The sequence below is a fragment of the Prionailurus bengalensis genome, chromosome B3 (assembly GCF_016509475.1).
Source record: "Prionailurus bengalensis isolate Pbe53 chromosome B3, Fcat_Pben_1.1_paternal_pri, whole genome shotgun sequence".
In the NCBI taxonomy this organism is placed as follows: domain Eukaryota; kingdom Metazoa; phylum Chordata; class Mammalia; order Carnivora; family Felidae; genus Prionailurus; species Prionailurus bengalensis.
This window is the reverse complement of record NC_057355.1, coordinates 137,272,430-137,300,287: the sequence shown is the minus strand read 5'-3', so window position 1 is coordinate 137,300,287 and position 27,858 is coordinate 137,272,430. Positions and strand designations below refer to the sequence as shown.

General features: G+C 40.2%; 1 protein-coding gene across 15 annotated transcripts in view; it reads right to left on the bottom strand.

The window, feature by feature from the left end:
* UNC79 (unc-79 homolog, NALCN channel complex subunit) overlaps positions 1–27,858 on the bottom strand; it is a 270,279-nt gene that overhangs the window by 39,104 nt on the left and 203,317 nt on the right. For all 15 annotated transcript variants that reach the window (XM_043556906.1, XM_043556897.1, XM_043556895.1 and 12 more), the window contains 7 exons: positions 27,570–27,608; positions 18,144–18,256; positions 17,970–18,055; positions 16,908–17,081; positions 13,685–13,753; positions 10,392–10,502; positions 4,486–4,590 (listed from right to left, as the gene is read on the bottom strand). In XM_043556906.1, the coding sequence (XP_043412841.1) occupies positions 4,486–4,590; positions 10,392–10,502; positions 13,685–13,753; positions 16,908–17,081; positions 17,970–18,055; positions 18,144–18,256; positions 27,570–27,608 (697 nt within the window). The remainder of the gene's footprint in view (positions 1–4,485; positions 4,591–10,391; positions 10,503–13,684; positions 13,754–16,907; positions 17,082–17,969; positions 18,056–18,143; positions 18,257–27,569; positions 27,609–27,858) is intronic.

Sequence of the window (27,858 nt, the reverse complement as noted above, 5' to 3'; positions counted from 1 at the left end):
AATTTTATAGAATTGCTCACAATATAAAGACATAACTAAAACTCAGAGAGGGGAAGGACGTCTGTTGCAGAAGGAAGAATTTCATACTTTGAGACAGAAATATGCTACTGAAACACACACTCCCACATGAATACAAAAGAATACAAAAGAAAGGCGATATCCATTATGTGTCTTACTAAATTCATTATCAAAATGAGACTCAAAATAGTATCTCCACCTCTCATCCAGAGAGTGATCAGATTATTACTAACTCAACTAATGTTAATACCCCACGTCAATAGTATCTGTGACTTAAAAAGAGGCGTTCCTCTGTCAGTTCTTTGTCCTCTAGCCCACCACTAGCCTGTCTTTAAAAGAGAAATCTTTCACCCACACGGTTTCTTACACTTGACTGTGCAGGTGTATCCCACACAGTGGGGGTGCTCCATGCAAATCAGCACAATGTCTACTCTTAACACATAATAAGGGCTGAGGAAACTCGTTTTGATTTGGGCTCATATAGCCTTTACAGAAGCTTTTAATGAGTTATCACCCTATTATGAAAATTCTGCTTTAATCTATCTAGATAACACTTATGATAACCTATTACACCCAAAATATCTCCAGCAGACCAGCAGCAAAGATGTCATAAGTGAAAAGTTAAAATGTTGACAGGTCTGAATTAAAACAAGATAGGGCATCTGCCCAATGTGCAGAAGAACTATATCCTGGTGGTTGACAACTTAGATTCTGAAGAATACATATATTTTTCTTATTTGGCAAATCCTTTCCCACCTCCAAGCCTCTTTTTCTTTAAAAAATAAAACATCCACTTGCGCGTTTACGGCCTTCAGATGTTATATGCAGGTAAAAACAAATAACAGGAGTCTATGGCTAGACGACCACAAGAGAGCAGGTGGGAGATTTCCCATGATGCCGGGCCTCTAGAAAGAATTTCTAGGAATTAAAAAACAGATTGGCACCTATCATGACCCTGAAACATTTAAAACTTGGGTGGCCACACATCCCTTGGGCAAGTGTTTCGTTGTTCTTTAAGGGCAGAGTATTTGATAAACAACAAAGGTATCATCTATCTATGAGAAGAGTATAAATGGCTCAAGGCCTGTGAATTTATCTATCTAGGACATTATTAGAGGAGTAGTAATGGAAATACCCTGGTGGTCTCTGTGGGGTGGAAGAATGAAGGGTAAATCCGAGGTCTGAGCAACTGACTATCTTGTCACTAATAGAGCCAGTGTCACTCATGATGGATCACCGGGGGAGTTTTTCCTTCCAATTGTTGCTTTCTTTTCTGTTTCCAAGTTCCATTTTCAGTTCAACAAAGCCACCCCCACTGCCATCAGATTATGTTTGCTGATATCTGTGGAAGAAGCCACTGTTGGCCCCAGACATATTTTCTGTCCATACTGTGAGCCTGGTCCTCTAGGTGCCAGAAACTGATGCTCCATCAGTAAAGAGGAAAGCTTTTCTCTGACTGCAGACTACATTCACTGGTCTAAGAGAAGCCACCAGAGAAAGGCTATCACCTCCACCATCCTCCAGAGACACCTGCAGGAACCAGGTGGTCAAGGGCAAGAGAAAAAGGAACTGGGAAACCCTACCAAAAGATGTCCTATTCTTGAAGAGAGACAAAAGATGCTTCTCCCTCAACCCATGAGGGGCCCCATGGAGGACCTCTCTCCATGGCTTAGCCAGGAACTACCAGGCAGAGACGGAAAGTACTTTGGTTTTTTAAAGCATGCCTCACTTTTATTTCTCTCAGTAATGAAAATGGACTGTATATAGAACAAAGACATAATACTTCAAAATAACATAATGTTTAATATTTTTTGTTGGGAAGATTGAAATATTATTCATAAAGTTGTTTCTCTTTGGCATGACCTCAAATCTTCTCTGAAATACCTCTCCAACCCAAATAATTTTACAACTAGATTCTTAAAATGTAATGATTCCGTGACAAATACATACTGGTTTTAAAAAGACAGAGATGGTATTTATTTGAAATGGTATATGAGAATCCAAAAAAAAAAAAAAAAAATCACATTCAGAACAATCTACTTTTTTGGCTTCTTTATTCCGAAAGCTAATTTGTTTTTGTTATTTATTCACCTAGCTGTGATACAATAATCACTGTTTTCATAGTTTCCTTAAACACTGGGCAATTTAAACTGCCAGTGTTCTTTTTCTGTCTTGTGACAAGTGCTTATTAGGGTTGACTAATGTACTTCACAGAAAGCCAGGCCCCAGCAGCAGTCACTGAACGGCATGCTAGACCCCAAGAAGATCAGCCACATGTATCAGCTCTGCTCAAGATTGAGGGCAACTGAGGAAACGTTCTCCCATGGAAGCAGGAAAGCACCTTCAGCATCTGGAAACCCAGGCTGTTTTGAGGCGGCAGGTTCCCATCCAGAACGCTATCAGAAGCAAGTGACTCCCAGACACTGTCAACCTGCTAGCTTAAATCCCTCATGGGCTTTTTCACTAAGGCCAGTTCACTTGCCCTCTTCTCCAAACCAGTGTCAATCCCATCAATCCTTACGGTCAGTTTGGGTCAAAGTTGTTTGTACTCAAAAGCAGTGGTGCTGCCCAGGCATAAGTAGGAAGGGCTGGCCAGTGGCAATCCACTGGTAGAGATTCAAAGTCTGCCTCTCCTTAGGAAGGCCAGTAGCTCCTGGCTCCTGGCTCATGATCAGGATAGGGTTTATGCCTTTTACATTGCTATACCCCTAGAATCTAGCCCCAGACAGATGGCCAGTAAACATCTGTAGATACTACTGAAGGGTCACATGGGGCCACAGGATGGAAGACAGCACAGTTCAGGTCAGTGCAGGTTATCAGTGCAGGGAGTGATTTGAGAAAAAGCAGAGTTTTAGCAGAATTCCTTTAGTTAGCCAGAGGCTGGAAGACCGGATTTGTGTGCAGAGAGAGGAAGGCACTGCAAACAGCTAGGAGCTTTTACGGTAAGAGGGGCGAGTGATGCAAGGAGCCCGACCAGGCTGTGAACAGACCCTGTGGTCAGGTGCGGACACCACTTCTGCCAGCTGTGTGCTCTTGGGCGAGTCACTGTACCTCCCTGAGCCTGTCTCTCATCTGCGGTCCAGAACTAATACCTCACATGGCAGTAAGGATTAAGGGTAACATGTAAAGCACCCAGCATAGCCCATCACAGGTGCTTAGAATGTTTCCTTCTCCCTCATCTCTCCAAATGGCACCCAAGGTACCTAAGATTCAGGGAAACTTGCCTAGTTCCTTGATATCAAGCTCCCATTTTCCTCCAGTCATTTAACCTCAACCTTGTAGGCCAAGCCCCTGGGACGGGTCTTAATGCTCATCAGGAAGAATAAAACAGCTGTGACTCATTTACTGCGCACTTTGCACAAAGGCAGTCTGAATGATACTCTGGTCCTAGCCCTGGCTCATGGCCAAGTTTTTTTAAGTCTAGCCTCAACCCTTGGGAGTATGAGGTGGGGTCCCATGTTACCTGATTTCCTCAGGTCATTATCCCTAAATTTGTCCCAACTTCCTGTTGAAGCCTCCCTCCCCCACCCCACCCCACCCCCATTGCTTGAAGCCAGTCAGCCTCTCGTGCTGAACTCCAACCTCATAGAAAGGCTTTTGCCTGCACCCAGCAGTCCTCTGTGGTCTAGCTCAAGTGCCACCTCCTTCATGAAGTCTTCCCTAATTTCACATCACATGGGATGGGATGCCTCCTGCTCTCAACTCCCCCCAGGACTTTGTTTATATCTCTTTCTCTCTCTCATGGCACTAGTCATAGCTGGTCTCATGTGATTAAAAACCTGCATGCTTGTCTAAGATGATGAGCTAAGGGAGCCAGGGATGGAGGGCTCCAGCCCCTCACGAGCAACCCTACACCCAAAAGCACCAACTCTGTAAGTTCTCCAGAACCTGCCTTGTATGCGTTCAAGCCCCTCTGCCTCAGGGCTCCCGTGGGTGCTGGTGCTTTTCACATCCACCTGCCACCATGCTTGAACTCTGTACATCCCACCACGGAATGTACCTGGTCGGGCCTACCCTCACCCTCAGCTCTTCAAGGAGATTTGGTGACCCACCCACATGCATGGGACTCTGCAACCAGACCTCAGCCTGGTGCCCCACTAGTGGCTTCATTAGTCCTCCGTCAGCTCCATTAGCGGTCAATGAGCTGCCCTCTGACCTACCTGGCTGTAAATTTCTTGAGGACAGAAATTATTGTTTCATTATTCTCTTTGCCCCTCACAGAACTAGTTCCACAGTAGGGACAAAATAAATACTCCTTTTTTGTCTTGTTTAGCCAGTGGAGGTATTAAGTGTGTAATATTACTCAAGTAAGTAATATTACTTACTTGGCTCATGGCTCAAGTAAGATAGATTATTTCTCAGTTCTGGGCAGAGATATTTGATTTTTGCATATGCCCCACACCTTCCTTAATTTTTCCAAACATAGTGGATCTCGTGGAAAGTATTTCAAACAACACATAAGCCCACCTGGACAAGCAGGAGGAGGTTTGTATCTGGTAAAGGGGATTTGAGCTTCAGGGCCTGCAGGAGTTCCAGAACAACACTACGAGACAAGTAGAATTTATCCCGCTCCTAAACAGAACAAAAGAGAAGAAGGTAAGCTATTTCTAAAAACTCAGAATAGATCTGTCAAAAGAGCTTCCAAAAGATTCACAGATCAGAAATGAAAAACAGTATTTGAATATGCATAATGAACTGTCCTTAAGAAATAAAATTAAAACTGAAAGGAAAAAATTAAAAAGACATTTTTGTGTATGTAATGAGTTTACTGAAGCACCCAGAGCACATAATTCAACGGGTAAGAAAAAGATAGGAGGTCTCTTCAATACTGAAATGGCCAGATTTGGTTTTTGCTTGCAGGAAATGATAGGTTCTAAGAAATGCAGAAATTAAATCCAAAAGCATTTTTTTTTCCAAAAGAAAATGATTTAGAGAGAAACATATACAGCTGTTTCCAGGGGCTCATATCCTCTCTGAGGAACTTACTTTTCAAATGGACTGCTTAAGCACACAGAAAAATAAATGGAACATACTAGGTACCACCACTCATCTTTGACACATTGTAACATTTTGCTTTATGTAATGTCACAGAAACAGTGGAAGCTTCCTGTATGGTGCTCTCTTTTCTTTCTCCCTTCCTTGAAGTAGCCACAATTTTGAATCTGGTGCTTACTAGTTCATGTATGTTTTTACTACATATGTATGCCTCTGTTACAAGGTATAATATTATTTTTCCGTGCTTGTTTTTAACTTTCTCTGACAGTATCATACTGTGCATCTCTTTCTGCTTATAATTTCTTGCTACATTATATTTTTGAAGTTAGTTCCTATTGATACATGTAGTTGTAGTTCTTTTAACTAGGGTTTAACAATATTTTATTATAAGAACATACTGAAATTCATTGATCTGTTTTCCTGTTAACGGAACATAAGACTTTTCAATTTTGCAAGTTTTTTACTGTCAACTATAACACACATGCATAAAAGGACATAAAACACAAACGTGCAGATAAATGGGTTCATATAGACTGAACACCCAGGTCAAACAGCAGCACGTCACAAGCACCTTGGAGCCCCTCATGTGTCCTTTCTTGATCATAACCAAGGAACTGGAGACCCAATGGGTCTGCATCCACTTTCTTTTCCTTTTCCTCATTTTCACTCATGGTATATATACTGCCACCTGTATGCCCAAATAGCCTTGCATGCTGAACACTTTTTTAAAAAATTATTTCTAGAAATCATTTGAGGCCTCTTCCTCCAAAGAGCTTTCTGCCTGTTTTTTGCCAGGTCCCTGGAGGTACTAGCCTGGTCCGGGGTTACCTTAATAAACACACAAGCCTTGTAAGGTCTTATATTGGGCCACCAAAGGGCTTGACACTGAGCTCGATCTATGTGAGGACAAGTTCACCTCTGGGTTATCTTTATTTTGTAGTCCTGACCAAACAGGGATGGGCTGCAGGGGTGCAGGATCATACCAAGTCCCTGCTCTTGGTAGGTCCTGGATTCTGACTCTTGTTCCCCGAGCCTCCTGGATCTTCTAGAACTGCAGCTCAGCGTCTCAGTCACATCCCTGCATTTCTGTGCTCTCCCGGATCTTAGTCTGGTGATTCATTTAAATCTGGTTAGCATTTTGATGCTTTTAAGAAGTTTTCAGAAAATATCTTCCTCATTTTTTTAAGCTTTTCAGTAGGAAATGATCTAGTCCATAATTATCAGGAAAGAAGTCTAAACTTTTTATTGAAATTATACTAAATTTATAGGTTATTTTATGAGAATTAGCTGTCTTTATTATGCTGGGTCCTCATCCATGAACATGAGATCTGTCTCCATTTACTTAATGCTGTTTAATAAAACTTTCTGGTTATCTCCATTAAGTTCTTGCACATTTTTGTTAGATTTATTCTTTGTTGCCACAGGAAATGACATTTTAAAAGTATATTTTATAACCATTTGTAGCTGAATATTAAAGGTGGATGATTTCTGGGTATTCATTTGTAATCAGCATCCTTGCTGAACTCTTACAAAAGTTTTAAAAAGGCAGATTTTCCTTGGTTCATTTGTAATCATATCATCTATGGAAAGTGAGAGTTTTATTTTTCCTTTCAAATCCTTACACCTTTGATTTCTTCTTCCTATCTTACTGAAGTGAGTAGGACCCCCTGGACCATAATGAATAGAAACAGTGATAATGGGCATTCTTGTCTTATTTACAATTTTAAAGGGACTACTGCTGGCATTTCACCATTAAGTATAACATTTCCTAGAAGTTTCTGGTAGGCGCAAGCTAAGGAATTTCCCTTCTATTCCTAGTTTGGCAGGAATTATCACAAATGGATGTTGAGTTACATAGAATGCTTCTTTTGTATTTGCTCAGATAGTGATATAAATTTTTCACCTTTCATCTGGTATCATGGTGACATAAATCAATGTTCTAATATATAAACCATTCTTATACTTTAAGAAAATCCTCACTGGGCCTTGAGGCTTTATGTTTAACACATTAATTTGCTATTATTCATTCAGAATTTGTATACCTCAGAAGTAGAATTGGCCCATAATTTTCCTTTCTCCCACTGCCCTTGTCCAGTTGGTGTCAAGAGTCTACTGGCCTCACAGAGGATGTTGAAAGTGTTCCCTGGTTTTGATTCTCTGCACAAAGGGGAACTCAGTCTGTTCCTTCAATGTTTAACAGAAGTCATCTTTAAAACTGGGACGTTTTATAGTTACCCATTCCAATTTTTAATCATTTAGGTCTAGCCATTGTTTCCCTTAGTTGTAGTGTGTTACATTCTTCTAGAAAATTGTCCCCTTGTCCAAGATTTCAAATTTACCCACACAGAGTTGTTCATTTCAAAATCTCTGCTATGTCTACAGTTATGGTCCCTTTTTCACTGCTGATAGTCTTTATCTGCGCCTGTTCTCTGCTTCTCTTGATCAGTCTCACCAAAGTTTTGTCAAAACCTCAAAGCCCCCTTCTGGTTGTACTGATCCTCCATTGTAGCTATGTTTTCTATTTCATTATTTCCTGATCTTATCTTTATTATTTCCTTCCTTTAAATCTTCGTATGGTTGCTCTGTTATGCCTATTAACTTGACTTGTTTACCTCATTTTGTTTCTCTTCTTTTCCAAGAGAAGTATTTAAGACTATGAATCTTCTTCTAAATATTTCTGTGGCTCCATATCTCAAACTTTAGAATGTGGTATTTTCATATTTGTGTAGTTCTAAATATTTTTGTAAATTCTCCTATCTCCTCTGATCTATGAATTATTTAAAAGTATATTTCAAATTCCAAATATAGCAGGTCCCAGACACCATTAATCCATTCAATACCTCTGTATGAATTCGAAAAAGGGACGCACACATAATACAAATACACACACAGCCATGACAAAGAATGAAATCTTGCCATTTGCAACAATACAGATAGACCCAGAGGGTATTATACCAAGTGAAATCAGTCAGACAGAGAAAGACAAGTGTCCCATGATTTCACTTATAAGTGAAATCTAAAAAAACAAAACAAACAAAAACCAGATTCTTAAATACAGAGAACAAAATGGTGGTTGCCAGACGGGAGGAAGATGGGATGATAGATGAAGTAGATAAAGAGGATTAAAAGGTTGTAAATATAAACAATTCATGGAGATGAAAAGTACAGCATCGGGAATACAGTCAATAATATTGTGATAATGTTGTATGATGACAGAAGGTGACTATACTAATCGCAGTGAGTATTAAGAAATGTATAGAATTATAGAATCAATATGGTGTACACCTGAAACTAATATAACACTGTATTTAATTATACTTGAATTAAAAAACCAAATAAGCAAAATAAAATTAGATACATGCAAATCTAAAAAACAAACTTTGAGCCACTAAGCTCCCAAGACAAGCAACTCCCACACCCAAGACGGCTACAATATCAGCTTATATGCTTCCCACTCTGGTTCTCAATCTCCTCTCCAATTTTGCCCCTTTCATTCTTAGAAAATTACCAATACAGGGGCGCCTGGGTAGCGCAGTCGGTTAAGCGTCCGACTTCAGCCAAGTCACGATCTCGCGGTCCGTGAGTTCGAGCCCCGCGTCAGGCTCTGGGCTGATGGCTCAGAGCCTGGAGCCTGTTTCCGATTCTGTGTGTCTCTCTCTCTCTGCCCCTCCCCCGTTCATGCTCTGTCTCTCTCTGTCCCAAAAATAAATAAAAACGTTGAAAAAAAAATTTTTTTTTTAAAAATTAAAAAAAAAAATAAAATTACCAATACATTTAAAATCATATTCATTACATTTTACCCAGCACTTCTATTATTTTAAGTGGGACAGTTTTCAGGTATTTAGGCTGCCAGATTGCCAGAAGGAGAAGTCTACAAAGCCCTTACCTCTCTATGCCTTTTCTTTTGATTAAACAAGGGAGAATGCTCAGTTAGATACTGCTCTTTCTGAAACCATTTCCAATAGTTTCCCATTATCTATGAAGAAGGTGGCAACACGCTAAGACTGAAGCTTTCTACAAGTAATAGTTATTTTGAGTTTGACCACTGGAGATGGGCAGATGACAACAGGAAGTAGAAGGCCACTAAAGCAATCATGGGGCAGGAGAGCATATAATGTATAAGGAATGTTCAAAACTAAGAATATCTTGACTTTAAAAAAGTGGAAGTTCCTCTGTGGTCAATCTCTATCGTGCACAACATAGAAAGTACAAATTCATTATGGTTCTTCCCCTTTAAAAAGTGCATAATTCAAACAAACCAAGCATAAAGAAAATTAAGAAATAAAATAACTTCTTTTCATTGTATATCTTTTCATTGCATCTGGTACCGTGTCCTATAGATCTACTGTTTTAAGTGACAAAAAAAAAAAAAAAAAAGAAGTTATTTTTCAGGAAGGATTTGAAAGAAGAAAAAAAAATGCTGATTATTTAGGTAGTTAGAAAACTCCAAGCAGAGTAATAAGTTTATAATCAGAAAGACTAAAGACAAGATTATCATGGAACACTTAACATGGCAGAATGGACACAAGATGGTAAGAAAAAAAAGACAAGAGTGTTTTAAATAGAATGAAAGACTTGATAGAAAATTAGATTTTTAATGAGGAAAATAAAAGGCTTATAGAAGTGGACAACATGAAAAATGGAATATTCTAGATGTTCAAGGGAGAACAACAGAAACAGAGTCCCCACTGAAAAGAAACTTGGAAAATTTGGAAATTGGGTGAGTAACATTGTACACTGTTCTTGAGGGCAGAAATGCTCCCAATTGGCCTTGCTTTTCCTTTAGGACAGCATCTACCAGCTCCAACAAGGCTGCTACAGGCACTGGGCAAGCAGTACTTTTCCACTCCTCAGCAGTGGGCCAGGGGAGAAGAAAGATAATGCAATACAGAAACCATTATGAAGGCAAGATGACAAAAGATGAGATTACAATCTCAGAGGCCAAGAACCCAGAAGTGGAGAGACAAACAAGTGATGAGAATTAAGGAGCTCTCCTCAGGATTTTACAAATGACAAGCTGATATTTTTCTACTTTGGGTATAAAAATGACACGGAGTTATGGCTTGCCCACTAATCATGGGATGGTGAACTTGAAAAGGACCTTAAGAGGTCATTTAGAACCACCATCTCGTTTTACTCAAAATCTCTCTTCTCTTCTAAACCGTATGAACCTCATTTCTCCAAGTTTGTATATTTAAGATACAGTTTATATAGATTTGCATAAAGTGTTTCCTTCCCGTGGTATTTATTAGACCTCAGTAGAATTACTCATTTTTAACTACAGTGAAGCAATGAATGGAACAAGCATTGACACCGGTTAGAAAGAATGTTTCTGCCAGTTTTCAGTTTCCCCAGAGCAAACGGATACGCAACCTTACCTTTGTGAAAGCTCGGTAACACAAACCACACACCTCCACCAGGTAGGCTAAAGTGAAGACGGCATTCTGAATCACAAAGCTGAGCAGTTTTGAAAATGGTTCCAACAGACTCTGCAATGAGATTGGGGCCAAATAAAACCAATTGCTGATTCTTTCATTTAAAAAAAAAAGGATTAAAGTCTTCTGATACTTAAACTAATGGGATCATTCCTTTAGTTAAAATCTGTTGCCAGGTGGCTAGTGGAGTAACACTATTGGTCTAACAAGAACAGAACTGTACATTCAATCAGTGCCTTTAAAGAGCATGATTTAGGGGCGCCTGGGTGGCACAGTCGGTTAAGCGTCCGACTTCAGCCAGGTCACGATCTCACGGTCCGTGAGTTCGAGCCCCACGTCGGGCTCTGGGCTGATGGCTCAGAGCCTGGAGCCTGTTTCCGATTCTGTGTCTCCCTCTCTCTCTGCCCTTCCCCCGTTCATGCTCTGTCTCTCTCTGTCCCAAAAATAAATAAACGTTGAAAAAAAAAAAAAAAGCATGATTTAATCATCTTGTTCCTCAAAAAAAAAAAAAAAAAAATTCTTACTTTCTCAGGTGGCATCATTTATAAAGCTATTCAACTCCAATTTTGTCCTTATGTCCACCCCCAGCAATCAAGACTTTGTGAGGTTTGTTCTAGGATTTTCCACTGTATTTCTCAGAATCTGTAGGCATCTCTGGGCTCATCCATCCCGCTCCTTTAAAACCTCTCATCTCAGTTTTAAGTTGCACAAACCATCCAGCAAGTAAGTACAAGGCACTTGCACTCAGATAATGCTCATCATTAACCAGCTTCCTGCCTATGTGCATCGGGAAGGCACAGTTTTGGTTTCTCCATCTGAATCCCACCCCTAACTGGTCAGTTTTAGATCCATATGCTCTCTGAAGTCATTTAGAAACACTTTTTTTTTTGAGCACCTACTAAGTATCAGGCAGAGTTGGATGCTTTTATATGTTTTCCCATTCACATTTCTTACGACAATCCTGGAGAGACGGTATGTTATAATAGTGCCACAAGCCTTAGACTCTCACACAACTGTTCTCAAACTCTGGCTCTCTGTGACCTGGAGTAAGTGATTTAACCTCTCTAGACTTAGTTCTCCTCTCTGTAAAACAAGGATAACAATGGCCTCCACCTCATTAGCGTTGCTGCGAGAAATCAGGAGATAACCCAGGTAAAGCACCTGGCAACAGTGAGTCCTCCATTGCTGTTAGAACTCTGGAGCTTTGGTGCCCCTATTTTCCTCTGAGACTTAAGCAGGCAAGCAGCTTGCCTAAGGCCATACAGCTATTGAATGGAATTCAAATCCAAATTCCAGGGCAAGTTTCCCAAGGCAGGACCACTCTTTAGGGGAGACAGAATTTTAATTGGACTCCAAAAGACTTCATGTGATTTCCACTACTCCTCAACCTCCATAGTCCTAATTGTCTGCATTATAAAAGTAAACACACTCAATGCACAAACGCAGGATCTGCAGGAATGTACATACGAGGAAATAAAAGTCCATAATCGCACCACCTCGAGATAACATTTTTACATACTTCCTTCTTTGCTGCATTCCAATTCACTCGACTAAAATCTTACACACATCCAATCCTACATTTTGTTAATTGCATTTTGTTAATAATATATAAGAAGTTTGCAATGCTATTTCTTTATAATCATCCATTTTAATGGCACAAAAGCCACATTTTATTATAAATAACATCCCACTATATACGTTTTTATGTGAAGTTTACATTTTCATTTTCTTCTTTAGAAGAGATTCCCAAAAAAGGAATGATTAAATCAAAAGATATGAGAATGTTTGTGATCTTTTTTCTTTATTGATACAAAAATGAATTTGTTACAGCTAGTTGCTGCTGAGGATAAGAATTATGTCCTTTGTTTATATTCCCCACAGAAACCCATATAGAAAATCTTAGAGGAACCTCTTGACACAGTACTGTTGATTCAATATTCTTTGCTCTGTTTAATGTTGCCTTGAAATACTGATGATGGATGAATAAGGTCAGGAATGTATCTCCAGTTGATATATACTGCATCTTTACTCATCAAAAAAGGAAACCTGAATTCAAACCTATACAGAAACTTGTTATTTTATCCAGCAATCACATAGTGATGGGGCAATATGGTACAACAGAAAAATTAAGGAGGTTGGAATCAAAGGGTCTAGGTTCAAGTCTCAAATTTCCCACTAACCAGCTATGTAATCTTGGCCAAGACAATTTATCTCTGTGAGCCTGTTTCCTTATCTATAAATGAGCAGATGAGATCAAGTGATCTCTTTGTAACTTTCCTGCACAAAGTATTAGTTTATAAAAACACAGTCATGGTATGAATTTACAGGGGGTGGGGCTTCTTGGTATATTAACTAGTAGTTACAAGCCATTGCAATACAAACTACTGCACCATTGTGTATAATGGAATACAAGCAGGAATACAAAGGTGAATGAGACACAGCGCTGGACTTCATGAAGCTCACAGTCTCACTGGGGAAACGTTTGTACCATGTAAGTGCTAATATAGAAAGCTCTATAGAGTATTGTGGGATCTGATGTAGGAGGAATTTGCTATGGAGAGTTCATATCCATTTTTTGAAATTTAAATGGGATTCAGATTATCATCTTGAAGAATGAGAAGGAGTTCGACTCGCCAGCAAAAGTATAAAGCATTTCAGGCAGAGGAAATGGCCTAAGCAAAGGCAAGGAAGTATGAAATTAAATAAGATTATAAATGTAAAGCAGTTAGCATAATGCCTGCCATATGGTAAGTGTTCAACAAAGAGTGCTTGTTGTTTTGATGATAATGATGATGATTCTGAAAGTAAACAGGAGGCATGGGGGATGGTACAAGTAGCCCAAGCTGAAATTAGAAAGGTAGGCTGGCAAATTAATGAAATACCTTCTTGTATGCCACATTAAGGAATCTGGATATTATCCTAAAAGAAATGAGATGTGATCAAAGACTTTTAAGCACAGAACCAAGGCATTAAGATCTGTGTTTAGAAGGATCACCTAGATCATAATATGAAGGGCAACCTAATGGCCCTGGCCCAGGATTAAGAGGACTAATTGCAAAAAAATGATATTGTGATGTATTAGAACTCTTCATACTAGAAACTGTCAAGGTGTGTGAAAGTGAAACATTCAGTATGCAGTAACCATTTCTCCAGTATTACTATATGCCTGTCTTTTTAGGTTAAAAAAAATAACTAAATAACCAATGGGTTGTTTTTCTGAAACATACAATACATACCCTTGTGGCATTGGTAGAGGGTATCTTCAAGAGGCAAATCATAATTCTCAAACTGGAATCTAAAGAACACTGTGAACAAATGAAAACAATAAAAGTCAGTACCCTTCTTAATGTATCTTTTACTTCATGTATTTTTTTATAAGCATTTTTTTTAGGGGGAAAAATCTCAAGTATTGCTGCCTCCTTACAGTTTTCTATGCCATATATTCATGCTGAAAAAAATCCTCAGGTTTTAAAAAAACATAATTAAGCCATTAATTAAGCAATGTTAAACAACTAAATAATTAAACACAGCTCCTAAACCACTTCTCAAAGATATATTCTTAAAATTAAATTAGATAGTTGGATAAAGAATTGAATGGATGGATGGATGCATATATGAATGGATGGACGGGTGGATGGATGGGTGGACAGACTGACAGAGAGGTGGATAGGTAAGTATTAAATGTGTCCAACTCTAAAGAGGTACACTAATTTGTGAAATTTTCCCATGTTGGGAAAAAAACTACTTAAATCTATTTAAAATCATTAGGCTTATTAACCCAAATAAGAACCAGTTTCATCTGCCCTTTCTCTGTTGCTAAAGGATATGACAAAAACCTGGGAAAAAGCAGCAAAATTTCTACAAGAAAAGAATCATGCCTCAAAAATCTATTAGAGTTGCATTTTGGCAAGATTCCATAATCAAAATATACTTTTAAAATTGATTTTACTGGTATGGGGAGGAAGGGGAGAAATGTTACAACAAAAATAAATCTTATTTAACACTGTAAGCCTATCACAATGGTAGGCTATAGTTAAATCCCTGCAGCTGTGTAGAATACTAGCCTTTTAAGATAGTACAAATTAAGCCAGTGGTTCCCCAAGAATAACCCCTGGACCAGCAGCACTTCTAATTACCCGGAAACTCGTCAGAATACAAATCCTCAGGTTGTACTCCCAGTGAATCAGAAACTCTTAGAACAACGCCCAGGAATCTGATTTTAGCCAGTCCTGCAGGAGCACCGGTGCACTCCAAAGTCTGAGATCCACATCTCTACACTGATGAGAACTACAGAAGGTTTTTTCGACAGTTTAAGATTTTCCGAAGGTATTAAAAACAAAGCAGAAGATGACCATAGACAGTGCCTGGATCTGATCTACCAGGGCAAGTTTTTGCTTTAATTCTGGAAGTATTTTACAGGTACCTTCTAAGGGAATTATTGGTCTATTTAATCTGCTTAACACCCATCGGAGTTCATGTGACATTTACACTACTTTAAACCAGGGGCTGAAAACTGGCTGTTCATTAGCTCCCCACGGTGTTTTAAAAACCAGGAAATATCATCTTCAAAAACATGGGAAGACCAATGATACAAAGCCTTAATTCCCACATGACAATTGGCTGGTGTATCGCAGCATATGGACTCATTAGAAGGGACTGGTTCTTTCCTGTTCTCAAGGGTCCCAGTTCTCTGTATAACCGTATCCCATTCTACTCATTAACCTTGTAGTCAGGGTCCCTATGGGCAAGGCTGATTGTCACAAATTAGGCTTACCAGTTGTTTACTGCTGGCAATACTTCCAATTGGTCAGTGATCAAGTTAAATATTTTGATGATCGTATCAACCTACAGGCATGTGAATTTGCCATGCCTGACTCACCCCTTCTCTTCAAGTGTGTGGCTTTATGCAATGAACAGCCCTGAATGGCTCTTGGTCCTAGGGAGGCTCCATGTGGCCGTGTTAAAATGCATCACTTAATCTTCTACATGTATATGTACAGTGTCTATATACCACATGGTTTCAAAGTATGGTACTAACCCTCTCTGCTTGGATTTACTCAGCTACTCTATATTTGTGAGCAGATAGGATCATAGGATGTGAGAGATGGTAAAGATTTCAGAATGTCCACTTGTCACAGTAACTTCCAACTCAAAGAAAACAGCACACACCAAGCTAAGGGTCCCTGAATTATCCTTACAGACCCTATTTTGGGGTCACATATTCCAAATCTGCCAATTTGGAAAAAGGCATTATCAGGGGTGGTCCATCTTTTTTTTTTTTTTTAAGTTTATTTATTTATTTTTGAGAAAGAGGGAGTGAGAGAGAGGGAGAGAGAGAGGAAGGGGCAGAGAGAGAGGGAAAGAGAATCCCAGGCAGGCTCTGCACTGTCAGTGTGGAGCCCATGACCTGAGCCAAAACCAAGTGTCAAACGCTTAACTGACTGAGCTACCCAGGTGCCCCGGGGGGTGGTTCATCTTTATAAAACATTTTATATACATGTAATACTCATTTGAGAAACGGTGCTACCAACATGTAACTTCACTTGTCAGATCAACAAGTGATTGATTTCATTGTGAGTGGAATATTTCTGTGATCTGCATAAAGCTCAAAAACTCATGGAGCAAATGAGGTTCAAAGACATAGAAACGACCACTACCAGCCACCTCCTTTCTCCCTACTACAGAGACTAGATGCCTTCAATTCGCCCCTGCTGTAGAAGGACTCTAGAAGACTATTAGTGGAGAGGGCACTGGGTCAGGAGTCAAGAGTCTTGAGTTCTAATCCTCACATAGCCACCACCTCTCTGATTTTGCAGTCCCCTATCTGGAAAATGGGGCGCATTGGAAAGGGATGGTTTTGATAGGTCTCTTCCAGCTTTAACAGTATAGAGTTCTGCTTCTGCATTTAATGGACTCATGTCAAAAATTCTCCTTAAGTCACGAGATTCACAGCTAGGTAAGTGTGTGTGTATTCTTGGAAAGTGGTATGGTGGCCACAGGGAGGGGGCAATGGTGGTAGTGGTAAGGCAGCCAAACAGAAACATAATTATCACCTTGGCCTTGCAAGTAAGTACTTTACTCACAAACACGTAAACAATCACTTCCCTTTAGTTCTCTGAAATTTAGCTTTACATGGTATGTCTACTCTCCTTTTAGACAAAACTATGTACTTACTGACTTATGCATTTATTGAAAAAAAATTTCTAGCTAAACACCATCTACTACTATCTTCCTGATTTTTAAAAATCAACTGGAAACATGAAATCACTACGTCAAAATGCCTAACACATTCTGCTTTTTAAGTTTGTAACACTTGGAGACAACAAGCTACAGAATGCTCTGCACTCTGTGGCTAACAGAGATTCCTTACAGCCCTTTATGAAACATCAAATCTCTGTAAGCAGATGGTCTGCAAACTGTAAGATCACAATTGCAGATGAAATCCTGGACTCAGCTTACCTTTAGAGGCAAAACACAAGGCAGCTTGGCAAAAAACGTCTGAAACTGGTTGCTGATTGTGGTCCAGAGGCTGCTAGGAGAATCCATGGGCAAAGCTTCCATGAAGGTAGCAATGTTTTCCAAACAGCGTATCATAGCACCCCCTGCTGGTAAATTCTTTTTGTTATTTAGACCCTAAAAACACAAAAGCATAGGCAATCAACTGCTGAAACAGCTTGGGGATTCAGAGAGCTATTTGTCGAAGATCAGCTTTAAAAATCACACATTCACGGATTAAACATGTGTTGTGTGCCTACTATATAGGCTATTCATTGTAATTGGCAGGAGGTGAACAGAGAAGAATCAAAAAATTCGGACAAACGGGAAAAACTGTGACTTTTAATTCAGTGGGAGAAGGTGAAATGTGAGTAAGAAATAAGAAACACATTTTAAGGATCTGCAGTTGGTGTGGTTAGGTGCTAAAAAGACACAATGAACGATGCTTGCTGGAAACTCCACTGGCCAAAGCCTGAGAGTAATGACTACAGAAGCAGCGAAGTTTATAGGGCCATTGGCCAACCCTGCAAGCTAACTGAGAACGCTACAAAGCAGAGGACCTGACACGTGAACCCAAGCGTCCGGACACGAACCGGCAATGGAGCTGAGAACTGAGGTCGTCTCATGACTGAGCACAGAAGCAGGACCTGAATCCAAAACCTCACGCTAAATAAGCAGAATCCAAGTCTCGCAATACAGTGCACACGGCTCCACCCACTGCGCATCTGGAAAGCCTGAAAGCTCAGTGCAGGTGAGCGCTTAACAGCTGCCATCCACCCCTCAGTTGAGGGTGCCCAAGGAGCTTTAAATAAACAGTCAATCCACACACAACAGCAACGTCCAATTGGCACTCTTCCATGCATTGGCAATTCTTATTTTTAATTAATTTTAAACATTTAAAGAATTTAAGATTAATTGGACATGTGTTAATACTTAGTTTAAATTTAATTTTTCCGTTAAATGACAGGCCTTCTTCCTCAGCTGCGATTTCGGCGGGGGCTTAGACAGTCATCAAAGCAAACCTACCTCCAAGAGCTGACTGAGAGCAGCGAGAGAGCTCAGCTCATTGAAGTCCATGAGAGACGTGGCTAAGGTCCGTAAGAAAGTCCCATCTGGAAAGTCAACAGTCAGATTTAGAAGCATTGGGGTTTCAGCGAGTAGCCACGTTTGTGGTGTTTGGATTCCCTGTGGAGGAATTACCTTTGATAGTGCTCTGGAACAGCTGTGGGAAGATGCCATTGGGGGCCAGCTGATGGAAGATGCAGCGTAGGAACTGCTTGGCCACCCCCGCTGCGTTGCCGGGAACCATCATGCTGGGGGGTGAATGGGGAGAGAAAAGACAAGGACTCATGGGGCAACCAGCGTGAGCTTAGGTATTTCTGTATTTGTTTATTTTTTTTAATGTTTATTTTTGAGAGAGAGAAAGAGAGAGCATGAGTGGGGGAGGGGCAGAGAGAGTAGGGGACAAAGGATCCCAAAGTGGGCTTTGTGCTGACTACAGAGAGCCTGAGGCGGGGGATCCGGCTCACAAACAGTGAGATCATGACCTGAGCTGAAGTCTGATGCTCAACCCACGGAGCCACCCAGGCGCCCCTCTGTACTGGCTTATTTAGAGTTCAGGCATTTACACACCAGTCCTCTTATGGAATATCCCACTGTCTTTTTCATCAGTGAGATGAAATACTACAGTTGCACGGAATCCCTGTTAATAAGAAGCTTCTAGAAAGAGAGAACCAGGAAATGTCAGAGGGGTGCCAGACTAATTCTTCCAGCCACCCCAGAGTACAGATGAAGGTTCTGAGGCCCAGAGAGAAAATGTGACCCGCGAAGGCTACACATCCAGAAAATGGCAGAGTCAGGATGAAAACCGGGATGAGATTATCAGCAAGATCCTCCCACGAAGGGTCATTAGCTAAAGAGAGCTGATCTGAGGGAAAATGCAGGGAGGGAGAAATGTTCATACCTAATGGGAGACAGGACAATTTTTCTTGGGGTGCCTTGAGCTGGTACTTCCAGAAAGGAGAGGGCTTTGATCTGTGCAGTCGATCCCCACCCTCCACATCACTTATGCCCATGAAAACAGGGAGCCAAGAGGTGATAAGTGGCCCCAGAGACCAAAGGATCAGGAAGGATGTTTCCAGAGGTGATTAGACAGTGAGTTACCAAAGGAAGAAAGAAGAAAAAAATCAAAGAGCCCGAATAGGTCGGTGGTAAAAAGTCCCTTTTACCTAAACTGTTATTATGCTACCCAGAAATGCTGATTCAAACTCACAGGTCAAAAACATTCTTCATTCAGAAATGACACCAAACTCACACAAACTCTTTCAAAAATTAGGGAAGGAGGGAAGCCTTCCCACCTTATTTTATGAGGCTGGCATAGCCTTACAACTAACATCCGATAAAGTCATTACAAAACTAAAGTAAACTAAACTAAACCAACAGTCTTCATGGACATTGAATCCAACTATAAACAGGATGATGGTCCATGACCAAATAGAGTTTATCCCAAGAATGTAAGAAGGTCTTAATATTCAAAATCCAATCAATGGAATTCAACATATTAAAGAATAAAAGGCTCAGTAGGTTACACATCTGACTCTTGATTTCAGCTCAGGTCATGATCCCAGGGTCATGAGATTGAGTCCTGTGCCAGGCTCTGTAGTAGGCATGGAGACTCCATAGGATTCTCTCTCTCCCTGTCTCTCTGTCCCTCCCCTGCTTGTACATATGTGCTCTCTATAAACAAACAAACAAACAAACAAACAAACAAATAAATAAATGAGTTACCATCTCACACCAGTCAGAATGGCTAAAATCAACAACTCAGTTAACAACAGATGTTGGTGAGGCGGTGGAGAAAGGGGAACCCTGTTGCACTATTGGCAGGAATGCAAACTGGTGCAGTCACTCTGGAAAACAGTGTGGAATTTCCTCAAAAAATTAAAAATAGAACTACCCTATGACACAGCAATTGGACTTTTAGGAATACATCCAGAGGATACAAAAATGCTGATTCGAAGGGACACATGCATCCCAGTGTTTATAGCAGTGCTATCAACAACAGCCAAATTATGGAAAGAGCCCAAATGTCCATCAACTGATGAATGGATCAAGAGAACACACACACACACACACACACACACACACACACACACACTGGAATACTACTCAGCAATGAAAAAGAATGAAATCTTGCCATTTGCAACAACACGGATGGAACTGAAAGGTTATGCTAAGCAAAATAAGCCAGTCAGAGAAAGACAGATATGATTTCGCTCATATGTGGAATCTGGGAAACTTAACAGATAAACATAGGAGAAGGGAAGGAAAAATAAGATGAAAACATAGAGGGAGGCAAACCATAAGACACTCTTAATACAGAGAACAAACTGAGGATTGATGAGGGTAGAGGGTTTGGGGGGGTGGGTTAAATGGGTGATGGGCATTAAGGAGGGCACTTGTTGTGATGAACACTGAGTATTATATGTAAATGATGAATCACTGGGTTCTACTCCTGAAGCCAAGACTATACTGTATGTTAACCAACTTGAGAATGAATGAATGAATGAATGAATGAATAAGATAATTGAAAAAAATAAATAAATAAAAATAAAGAATAAAGGGCAAAAGCCATACAGTTATTTCAATAGATACAGAAAATGCATCTGACAAATTTAACACCCATTCATGATAAAAACTCTCAGCAAATTAGAAATAAAAGCAAACATCATCAGTCTGGTGAAAAGCATTTATGAACACCTACAGCAAGCATAATTAATGGTGAGATACCAAAGGTTTTTCTGGTAGAGCAGGAACAAGGCAAGGAAACTCACTAACATCTTTATTATTATTACTGGAGATCCTAGTCATTACAATAGGACAATAAGAAAATAAAAGGCATGAAAATCAGAGAGAAGTGAAATTGTCACTATTTGCAGATCTGACTTTTTTTTATATACAAATGCTTTTAGATTCTATGAAATCTTAAAAAGCAATGACTACAACTAGTAAGTGAACCCAGATTATTACATTACAATGTTAACATAAAAATTCAATTGCATATTTATACACCAGCAGCAAAAAAAGTTGGAAAATTTTTAAAAATTCCATTTATGTTGGCTTTAAAACACTCAAAATTCTTGGGAATAAATTTAACAAAAGATGTGCAAAACCTCTATGCTGAAAACCACCAAACACTGCTGAGACAAACAAAAAAGACTGAATAAAATGAGAATATACACCATATTCATGAATTGAAAGACTCAGTATTTTTGTGCAGTTATCCCCAAATTGATTTATAGTTTCAGTACAATCCCCACAGGCTTTTCTCCCCCAAATTGAGAGGCTTACTCTAAAATGCATATGGAAATTTGATAAATTTATAACATCCAAATCAATCTTCTTGAAAAAAAATGAGCCAAGTTGGAAGATTCATACTATCAGACTTCAAGACCTATCGTATAGCTATAGTAATCAAGACAGTTTGATGCCAGCTTAAGAGTTAACATACAGATAAACGGAACAGGATAGAGTCTGGAAGTAGATCAACCCTAATGTGGCTGTTTGATTTCAACCAACACCAAAGTGATCCAGTGGGGAAAGAGAAAGTCATTTCTTTTAATGGTGCTAAAATAATTAGGTTTCTACATGGATAAAAAGGAACTTCAACCCCTACCCTCACACCATACATAAAAATTAATCTGAGGGGCGCCTGGGTGGCTCAGTCGGTTAAACAACTGACTTCGGCTCAGGTCATGATCTCACGGTTCGTGAGTTCGAGCCCCACATCGGGCTCTGTGCTGACAGCTTGGAGCCTGGAGCCTGCTTTGGATTCTGTCTCCTTCTCTCTCTGCCCCTCCCCCACTTGTGCTCTGTCTCTCTCTGTCTCTCAAAAATAACTAAATATTTTTAAAAATTTTTAATTAATTTGAGACTGATCATATAAATGCTAAATATAAATGCTTACACCATAAAACTTTTAAAGGAAAATACTGGAGAATATCTTCTTGATTTGAGGACAGGCAAAGATAACAGGAAGAAATAGTCATAAATTGTTTAAAAATTTTAACACAGTAGTCTTCACCTGAATTAAAAACATCTTATCAAAAAATATATTAACAAAAGGAACAGGTAAGCACCAGAGTGGGTGAAAATATTCTCAGGGCATATTTAATAAAGGGCTGGTATTTAGGATATATAAAAAGGTCCTACAACTCAACCCAGTTGAACATGTACAAAAGATTCCAACAGACACTCACAAAAGAAGACTTACAGAGGGTCTTGAAGAGCACTTGATAATATACTCAACAGCATTAGTCACCAGAGAAATGCAAATTTAAAGTATAATAAGATACCCACAAGAATGGTTAAGATTAAAAAGACTAACACCACCAAATTTTGGTAAGGATGTCAAACAACCAGAAGTCTCATACATTACTGGTGGGAATACCAAAATGGCACAACCACTTTAAAGACACGATCTGCTAGTATCTTATAAAATAAAACATACACCCATCCAGGAACCCCACAATTCCATTCCTGGGTATTTATCTGAGAGAAATAAAAACATTTGTTTCCAAAGAGACTTGTATAATGGCCACAACAGCTTTATTTATAATAGCCCCAAACTGGAAACAATGCAAATGTCCATCAACAGGAGAATAAATAAATAAAGTATGGGATAGTACTTAGCTCTAAAAAAAAGAAACAAACTACTGATACAGGCAACAACATGGATGAATCTCAAAAACGTTATGCTAAGTAAAAAAGCTCAGACACAAAGAAGCACAAGCTGTATGATTCCATTTATATAAAGCTCTATGGTGGAAAAAAAAGTAAGGCTAGTATTTGCCTATGTGGGTGGGAATTGGGAAGATGCATGAGGGGACTTTCTGGGGGTGATGGTAATGTTCTATATCTTGACAGGGATTTAGGTTATGCAGGGGTATGTATTTGTCAAAAATCAGTGAAATGTACACGTAAGATATGCATACTCTCTAGTAGGTAAATTTTGCATCAAAAGAAAAAAATCTTAATTTTTTTTAACGTTTATTTATTTTTGAGACAGGGAGAGACAGAGCATGAATGGGGAGGGTCAGAGAGAGAGGGAGACACAGAATCTGAAACAGGCTCCAGGCTCTGAGATGTCAGCACAGAGCCTGAGGCGGGGCTCGAACCCACAACCATGAGAGCATGACCTGAGTTGAAGTCGATTGCTTAACTGATTGAGCCACCCAGGTGCCCCTAAGGAAAAAAATCTTAAAATCAAACTTCAGTCAGTGATAACTTTGCTGAAGGATGTATGGGGGAAGTATGCTAATATCTGAAATTGACTTTGAAATGCATCCAAAAATAAAATGGATTGATGATGGGTGGGTAGAAGGAGAGAGAGATGGTTGGATATATGATAAAGTGGGTAAAATGTTCATTGTAGAATCTAGGTGACATGTATATATGAGTGTTCACTATTAAGTTCTTCCAACTTTGCAGTATATTTAAGTTTTTAAAATAAAATGTTAGGGGGGAAAAGTTTTTAAAAAATCTATAAAGGAGCATAAAAAAGAGGAGCAAATATTCCTAAAACCAAGAGTTACAGAAGTACAGTAACAACAGCACCGTCTTATGGTTGTAGGGGTTGGTACAGTTATGCTAACACATATACTCTTTCACTGGGACCTCACAGCACATACCCCTGTGACCTAACAAGGCCATGCACTGGTATCCCTCTTTTATAGATGAGAAAACTAAAGCAGAGAGATTAAGTGTGTCCAGAGTCACATACAGTACCTACTCTTGCTCTCCTCTGGTTCTTCCTCCCCACTGCAGCCAAAGTAGCCTTTCACACACACATACCCTGCTGCATAAAAATCTTTCAGCAGCTTCCCACTGCAGCTAGTAGGAAGCCCAAGATATTTAATATGGTTTATAAGCCCATATACACTGGCAAGCCAATCTCAGCAAGAGCTCACATGTCTGTGCTCTAGCCACACTGGACTTTCCGTGACTCTCCCTACACAATCTGTTCTTCACCACCTTCAGACCTGTGCACATGCTTTTTCCATAGCGATTTGCATGGTTAAACGCAACTCATTTTTTTCACATCTTAGTTTATTTATTTATTTAAAAAAAAATTTTTTTTTTCAACGTTTATTTTATTTTTGGGACAGAGAGAGACAGAGCATGAACGGGGGAGGGGCAGAGAGAGAGGGAGACACAGAATCAGAAACAGGCTCCAGGCTCTGAGCCATCAGCCCAGAGCCTGACGCGGGGCTCGAACTCCCGGACCGCGAGATCGTGACCTGGCTGAAGTCGGACGCTTAACCGACTGCGCCACCCAGGCGCCCCTTAGTTTATTTTTTTTAATATAAAATTTATTGCCAAATTGGTTTCCATACAACACCCAATGCTCCTCCCAACAGGTGCCCTCCTCAATGCCCATCCCCCACCCCCCATCAACCCTCAGTTTATTCTGGAGTCTCTTATGGTTTGGCTCTCTCCCTCTCTAACTTTTTTTTTCCCCCTTCTCCTCCCCACGGTCTTCTGTTAAGTTTCTCAGGATCCACACAAGAGTGAACACATACGGTATCTGTCTTTCTCTGTATGACTTATTTCACTTAGCATTACACTCTCCAGTTCTATCCACGTTGCTACAAAAGGCCATATTTCATTCTTTCTCATTGCCAAGTAGTATTCCATTGTGTATATAAACCACAATTTCTTTATCCATTCACCAGTTGATGGACATTTAGGCTCTTTCCATAATTTGGCTATTGTTGAAAGTGCCGCTATAAACATTAGGGTACAAGTGCCCCTATGCATCAGCACTCCTGGATCCCTTGGGTGAATTGCTAGCAGTGCTATTGCTGGGTCATAGGGTAGATCTATTTTTAATTTTTTGAGGAACCTCCACACTGTTTTCCAGAGCGGCTGCACCAGTTTGCATTCCCACCAACAGTGCAAGAAGGTTCCTGTGTCTCCACATCCTCACCAGCGTCTATAGTCTCCTGATTTGTTCATTTTAACCACTCTGACTGGCGTGAGGTGGTATCTCAGTGTGGTTTTGATTTGTATTTCCCTGATGAGGAGTGATATTGAACATCTTTTCATGTGCCTGTTGGCCATCTGGATGTCTTCTTTAGAGAAGTATCTACTCATGTTTTCTGCCCATCTCTTTACTGGATTATTTGTTTTTCGGGTGTGGAGTTTGGTGAGTTCTTTATAGATTTTGGATACTAGCCCTTTGTCTGATATGTCATTTGCAAATATCTTTTCCCATTCCGTTCATTGCCTTTTAGTTTTGTTGATCAAATATTGTTAAAATGTCAATACTACCCAAAGCAATCTACACATTCAATGCAATCCCAACCAAAATTGCACCAGCATTCTTCTCGAAGCTAGAACAAGCAATTCTAAAATTTGTATGGAACCACAAAAGACCCTGAATAGCCAAAGTAATATTGCAGAAGACCAAAGCAGGAGGCATCACAATCCCAGATTTTAGCCTCTACTACAAAACTGTAGCCATCAAGACAACATGGTATTGGCACAAAAACAGACACAGACCAATGGAATAGAGTAGAGATTCCAGAATTGGACCCACAAAAAGTATGGCCAACTAATCTTTGACAAAGCAGGAAAGAATATCCAATGGAAAAAAGACAGTCTCTTTAACAAATGGTGCTGGGAGAACTGGGCAGCAACATGCAGAAGAATGAAACTAGACCACTTTCTTACACCATTCAGAAAAATAAACTCAAAATGGATAAAGGACCTGAATGTGAGACAGGAAACCATCAAAACCCTAGAGAAGAAAGCAAGAAAAAACCTCTCTGACCTCAGCTGCAGCAATTTCTTACTTGACATATCTCCAAAGGCAAGGGAATTAAAAGCAAAAATGAACTATTGGGACCTCATGAAGATAAAAAGCTTCTGCACTGCAAAGGAAACAATCAGATCTTAGTTTAAACATCGCTCCTTAAGGGAAGCCTGTCTCTCCTCCCTTCCTCCCATTACCTAGACTACCTCAGCTCTGCCTCATATACACCCACCCATCTCCCATCTCAGTAAACGGCACAGACATCTACCCAACTGTTTGGACCAGAACCTGGGAGTCATTCTTGCCTTCTCTCTTTCTCTCACACCCAACATCCAGTCTATCAGTGAATTCTGTTGGCTTGACTTGAAGAACATTTCCTGAATATATCCTTAATGGGACCTCTTCTCACTTTATTAGCTTGCACCTGCACCACTGAAATGGGCTCCACACTGGCTCCTCTGTTTCCACCCCTGACCCGCTTTCCTGCATGACCTATTTTCTTTTTTTTTATTTTTATTTTTTTTTTAACGTTTATTTATTTTTGAGACAGAGAGAGACAGAGCTTGAACACGGGAGGGGCAGAGAGAGAGGGAGACACAGAATCTGAAACAGGCTCCAGGCTCTGAGCTGTCAGCCCAGAGCCCGACGCGGGGCTTGAACTCACGGACCGTGAGATCATGACCTGAGCCGAAGTCGGACGCTCAACCGACCAAGCCACCCGGGCGCCCCATGCATGACCTATTTTCAACACAGAAGCTGGAGTGATCTTTTCAAAACACAAGTTAAGTCATGTCGCACCCACCCCCAGCCCCACCCCAGCCCCTCCCGGTTTCTCCTAGTTAAAGTCCTAACTCCTTACAATGACCTCCTGGGCCCTACCCGGCCAGCCTCACCGTCACCTCGTCCATCTCCTCTCCTACCCCTTCTCCCCACTCACTCTGATCCAGCCTGCCTTAGTCTTGTTCCCCAAATATCCTGGGCACTTTCCTGACTTACACTTTTGCATTTGCTGTTTCCTCCGTCTGGAACATTCTTTCTATAAGTTGCCACCTGGATCACTCTCCCCCTTTTTCAGGTTTTGTTTGAATACCACTTCCTTAAGGAGGCTGTCCTTGACTGCTACTACATCCAAAATACCACCTCTGGTTGTTCTCTATCTCCTAGACTTAACTGATTATTTTTCATAGCATTTAGCACTGAATGATACTAAGTTACATGATCAGTTTTCTTGTTTGTTAATTTGCTTATTGTCTGCCTCCTCAACTGGAGCAGAAGTTCCAGGAGAACCAGGCTTGCTGTTTAGTTAACTGGTACCCTCAGTTCCTAGTGGTCACTCCATAAGTACTTACTGAATAACTGAATGTTATATGGTCTCCCTATACTTTTTGTTCATAGCACTAAGCACTGTTTACAATCATACATCTGCACAAACATTTTCTTCTTGTTTACCTCCCAGGCAGACTGTAGGCCCCACGAGGAAAGGAATCATGTCACTTTTGCCCCGAGTTGAAACCTAAGTACCTGGCACAGTGCCTGCTACAGAGTGGACCTAAAATAAGTACTGTTGACTAAAATGAGTGCATGCATGAAAAAATAAATAAATAATAAAATTAAATGGGTGAATGCATGAGTGGGTGAATGAACGAATGAATGAATAAAGGCATGCACAGAAAATGAATGAATGCTCTCTGGGGCTGCAGTGAACCTAACAATATTCCCTCCGTGGTACACCCTCTGGTGTTTTAGAAACAGGATGAACATGCACAGGGGACAAAAAGAACGTGAGATTTGGGCTCACTTTGGCACCTTACCTTTCTGCTTGATTGGAAAAAGTAGTGCTGGATGCCAATCTAGGAAAAGCAAACAGAGTTACATGAGTATCTTAAGTTTTCATGACGAAATGTATGAGTACTGCAGTAGGACCCATTGTGGCCCCAGTTCAGATGGGGAGACAAGAAAAACTGTTGGCAATTCCCCTGCTTATGGACAGAGCCACGTGGTGGTCAGTCTCCCGGGTTCAGCTTAGCCCAGTTCCTGAGACCTGCTTTCTGCACCAAATCAGATGTTTCCACGGAGATGCACAGAGTTAAATTTGGTTTA